The sequence below is a fragment of the Balaenoptera borealis genome, assembly GCF_965194805.1.
Source record: "Balaenoptera borealis genome assembly, chromosome: 19".
Classification (NCBI taxonomy): Eukaryota; Metazoa; Chordata; class Mammalia; order Artiodactyla; family Balaenopteridae; genus Balaenoptera; species Balaenoptera borealis.
Genome location: NC_138878.1, coordinates 57,134,104 through 57,139,172, shown reverse-complemented (window position 1 = coordinate 57,139,172; position 5,069 = coordinate 57,134,104). Strand labels below are relative to the sequence as shown.

At 51.7% G+C, this 5,069-nt stretch overlaps 1 protein-coding gene across 7 annotated transcripts in view; it reads right to left on the bottom strand.

Annotated features, from left to right (window-relative positions):
* Window positions 1-2,278: 2,278 nt before the first annotated feature.
* HNRNPUL1 (heterogeneous nuclear ribonucleoprotein U like 1) overlaps window positions 2,279-5,069 on the bottom strand; it is a 35,350-nt gene continuing 32,559 nt past the window's right edge. For all 7 annotated transcript variants that reach the window (XM_082367513.1, XM_082367516.1, XM_082367510.1 and 4 more), the window contains exons 14-15: window positions 4,087-4,281; window positions 2,279-3,504 (exon numbers count right to left, since the gene is read on the bottom strand). In XM_082367513.1, coding sequence (XP_082223639.1) covers window positions 3,388-3,504; window positions 4,087-4,281 — 312 coding nt within the window. In that variant the 3' untranslated portion in view covers window positions 2,279-3,387. The remainder of the gene's footprint in view (window positions 3,505-4,086; window positions 4,282-5,069) is intronic.

Below are 5,069 nucleotides of genomic sequence, written 5' to 3'. Positions count from 1 at the left end.
TTTCCTATGCGCATGCGTGCTTCCGCCCGGCCCCGCCCACCCCAGGCAGGAAAAGGGCGCCAGGGTCAGATAGATCCTTCCGGCACGCCGCACCCCCGCAATCTGAACAGCTACGAAATTGGACTATCAGGAGGGAAGGCTTGTTCACCCTGTGCACTGCTGTGACTCGAGCCCAGCATGCTTAATTTGGGGATGAATGGTTTGAATGACCACCCTCCAGGGCCTCTGAGGGCTTGGGCTCTGGTTTAGACCCCCGTCTTATTTCTTCACCACCTCAAGAATATTTACTAAGCCTTGTCGCTTGCTTCTGTCACCACACCCAGTCCCTGCTTAGCATGAGATAGGTGGTGAGATCAGAGACTCAACTTCCCACTTTGTGCTCCGAGGACCTGAAGAATCTTCAGGTGTGGAGAGACTTTGGTCCTGATTTGCCCTAGGTGACGGGTAGGGACTCACATTCAAGTGTTACCAGTGCCGAGTGGGCAGGGCTGATGGACCCAGAGGTCCAGCTAAGGGAGCTGCCCACCCCAGCCTGGAGGGCCCAGGGAAGGTTCTTTTCTGAGAGTAAAGGACACCCAAACTGAGACCAGAAAAATCAGGAATCAGGATAAGAGGGAGGTAGAGAAGGGTCTCATATAGGAGGATGGGCAAGGCAAACCCCCGGAGAGGAAGGCAGACATCAATAGTTCTGGTTGCTTCTGTACGGCCAGGGAATAGGAAAGGAGTTCTAACTTGAAGGTCATGATCGGGCTGCAAGGATTGGAAAACCTCACAAATCTTTATGCAAAATTCCACGTACGTATGTATTTCCAAGGCATAAGTTCATGGCATTTAGATTCTAAAAGGGATTTGTGATTCCCCTAGAACAAACTAGTGATCTTAAGTTTGAAAGGGGAGTGGTAAAAGGTAATGCCAGTGAGGTCACCAGGGGCCAGGCATGTGGAGCCTGTAAGCCATATTAAGTAGCTTGAGCTCCTTTATCCTGTGGGGAGCGAGCAGGGGGGTATCAGGGTAAGGGACTGGAGGTCAGAGAGATCTGTGAGAAGGCTGATGCAGTAACCCAGATAATAAGGCCAAAGGCAGAGGAATAACTTCCCACTTGCATTCCCAGGATAAGGGATCTGGAGGAAAGTGGCTCATTTGTCACTTGGGTTAGATGGGGACTGACTACACTTAGACATATTGCCAGGGGAGGCCAGCAGAGGGCACTGTTGCCCAACACATGGACCTGCAGGGAAGGGGACTTCCCAGCCTAGAGGGCCTGAGGCCCTCCCTCAGTAGGGAGAGGCCACTCTAGGATTCCCTTTAGCCCAACTAGCCATCAACCTTGGCTCCACCTCATGCTCAGATGCCTCGCATCTGACCTCAAAAGTAGTCAACCTTCCTCCTCCCTGTTTTGTAGCCTGTGTTCCCTTCACAAGGCTCTGAGACAGTTCCTGTGAGGGAAGAGATGGAGCTGAACTGGCCACTCCTGTGCTCCAGCCTTGTCCCTCACAAGGGGCCAGGAGCACAGCATGCCTAAGGGGATTGAAGAAATGACTCAAGTTGCTGGGGAAGGAGGATAGGCTGTGGGGATGCAATCAGAAAGTCTTTTATCCCAGCTCATTCCTATCTTTGAAAAATTTCCCTTCTCCATGAGGCCCTCACCTCAACCCCACCCCCACCCCAAGCTCTCACAGCTGACCTTGGCGCTGTCACCATTCCATGACAGGTCCGTGTTACCTCTGGACTGAGAGCCCCATGAGGGCAGGGTCCAGGACTGCCCTGGTCATGCTGTGTCCTCCTCAGCACTGTCCAGAGTGAGTGTGGGTAAGAAACAGAGCAAGTACCTAACACTTACTGGCTGGATAAAGCAGCTCCTGGAATCCCCACTAGCCTGGATCCAGGAGCACGGTCAAGAACCATCCTAAGCCCAGCACACAGGCCAGGCCTAATGTGGATGGGCAGTCACACCAAGGGATGACCCCAACAGTCCAGCCCTAGTCTCCAACCATCACCCTACCTTGCTTGCTCTCTGCCTAGGGACTTGTTCCATCCTTTTCTACTCACAAATGCCGGGAGGGATTTGGGACTGTGGGTGGACTGGAAAGGGCAGAGACCAGAGAACCACGTTAAAAATGAACTAGTGGATTTTAAACTGAGGACCCCAGGTTTAAGGGGGCATCCCCAGCACCAAAAATGGGGACAGGCACACAAATCCCACAATCAGTGTTTAATGAGTAAATAATGTCCCCTTGAAAAGGCCCCCACCCCAATTAAAGGCCAACTGCAGTAACACTTCAGGGTTGAAACCTTGCTTCCTTCCTGCTAGGAGGTGCCATGTCATTTATTGAAACAAAACAAAAACAAAACAAAACAGGGCAAACACATTTCTTAATAAGTGCAGTTTGTTAAAGTCCTGTTAAAACATATGGGTCAAGGGGAAGTAAAAATAATCAGAGGATCACTGTAGGAAAAACCTTTAGGTCTGGCACCTGGGAGACCTTTGGAGAGGAGGCAGTGGGAGAAAATTCACGTTCTGAAAGGAAGGAGCCCCCCAACTCCCTTCTTCCCTCTCACCCGATTAATCCCACCAGAAACTACCAAGACGCCCGGAATAAAAGGTTTCAAGTTCAATAGTCACACTCTCTCCAAATACAAAAGGCAGGTACAATTCAACGCAACACAGAAGCTTGTGTGCAAAGTTACGGGAAACTGAGACATTGTATAAAAAGTTAGGTTAAAGATGATTCTGTGGTTTTGTTTTGTGTGTGTTTTGTTTTGAGGGTGTGGCTCTTCCTCGGTCACCTGAACTCAGCAAAGAAATGGTTATCCTGATGAAGTATCAACAGCCGACCCACAGTAAAAAGGGACAAATTCTAAAAATTAAAAAAAAAAGCATAATTACCAAAAAAATATGTCGCTTCTTCCTCCTTCTGCATTTTGCTTTTTTAAACTTGTGTGTGTTTTTAAGTTTTTGATTTTTTTTTTTAAATCCTGAAAAGCAGACAGTAAAACAGCTCCTGGAAGAATTTACAACCAACTGCATGAGAATCTGGGAAGCTGAGGGGCTGGAGCAGGGCTGGGACCAGAGGACAGGAAGGGGCCCTCCCCACAGCCCTGTAGCCTCACTGTATGACCAAGGGAGGGGGGGTCTTTAGTCAAAAAGGAGGAAGGGAGGAAGAGGAAGAGGAGGGGGGTGGCGGGACAAACAAAATAAATGGTCATTGTTGCCTGTTTGAATCCGGAGGAAAATGCCCGGCCCTGTGTGGGGGAAGAGCCCCTTGGAGGGGAGGCAGCCCTGGGAGGACCCGTCCCCCAGCACCACGTGACCCGGTGGGGGTGGACAAGGGGGGCCAAGGTGGGCGCTGGTGGAGGAAGCCGGCAGGGGCCTCCAGGACACACTGGCTACTGTGTGCTTGTGCCCCCCTGAGTGTTCCCGGAGTAGCCCCCGTAGTCGTAGTTCCCGTAGTACGGCGGCCACTGGCCCTGGTTCTGATAGTACTGGTTCCACTGCTGGGCATACTGGGGAGAGAGAAACCAAGAGCACCAGGTTGTCGTTCATCCAGACCCACATCTGGCTTCTCCCCTGACGCGACCCTCACCCATGGTGGAGATGGGTACGGTGATGACAGTCAACACATAGGTCTGACAGAGAAATCAAGGTACCTTGGGAGGATAAGTGAATGAGCTGATGTCACATGGGTGGGCAGTTAGAGACTGAAGCCCAGGTCTCCTGGCTTGCCAACCTAATGCCCTTTCAGGTATAGCTAGATACCATGTTCAAAATACTCAAAAACAGGTATGGGGCCAGCATCAACCAATCAGAATGGACACTGGCCATGGCGCTGAAGCAGGGTTTGAGGCCCCCGCTGAGCACTCCGCTTGCTGCACTGGGGAGAGGAACTAGGACGGCAGTTACTTAGCAGCCAGCGTAGAAGTGTTCAACAAACGGCATGGCTATACTGTACTAGGTGCACACCAGCCCAAGGCCGGAGGGCTGCCCAACCTTTTAGGGATAAGCAGGGACACGGGTCTGGGAATACACATCCCTGTGGGGCCCCTACAAGTCTCCCCATTCTCCCCCCCTCTGCTTCTGGCACTCACCTGTTGGTACTGGTTATAGCTGGGCTGAGGGTAGGTCTGTGCGGTGGGGGGCGGCGGAGGGGTGTAAGGGGCTGGGTTGTAGCCGCCGTAGCTCCCATAGTTGTAGGCAGGTGGTGGCGGAGGTGGAGGTGGTGGAGCTGTGTAGCCCTGGCTGTAACCTCCCTGGTTGTAGGGAGGTGGCTGGCTGTAACTCGGCTGGAAAGTGGAGGGAAAAAAACAGGTCTCTGTGAAATAGCCAGCTCAGCTGGGATGGAGGAAGGGCCTTTGTGAGCAGTGGGTCCACAAAGGAACTTCCCTGGTGGAGGCTGTTTCAGGGCTGAGAAGGAGGTGGGTCAGCTCTGTGACATGGCAGGACAGGGTAGGATCAAGAGCTACATTCTGGACTCTAATCCCAGCTCTGAGACCCTGGGGGAGCAAGGCACACAGCATCTCTTGAAATCCCAGGGTTTTTTTTTTTTTCTGTAAAATGAGAATTACAACGGACCCACCCCTTTGGATTGCCTTGCGTATTCATGAAGCTTACGTGCACCATCCACTGGGCACAATAAATGGTGGTATTTGTTACAGGAAGACCTCCTAAGAAAAACAGTAGTGGCAATTTCCTAAGTGCTTCCCACATCCAGACTGGATCCTTAACTCCCCTAATCCCCCCATCAACTCTCTGAGGCAGGCTCCATTGGCTTCGTTTTACAGAGAAGGAAGGTGAGGCTCAGGGAGGTGAAGTCACTAGGCCCAAGCCACACAGGTAAAGTGGCAGAGCTGTGACTTACCCCCAGGTCCGCCTAGTTCCAGAGCCTTACCTGCAAAGCTATGATGTCATCTTCCCCTCACAACAAACCTTGGAAGTGAGTTCTACTACTAACTCTAGTCCTTTATGAGGAAAACGAGGTCCCAAGAGGTGAAGCTGTTTGTCCAAGGTCACAAAACCAGAACGCTGTGGGGCTGGGGTTTGAATTTGTGTCTGCCCAACTCCTGTTCTAGGA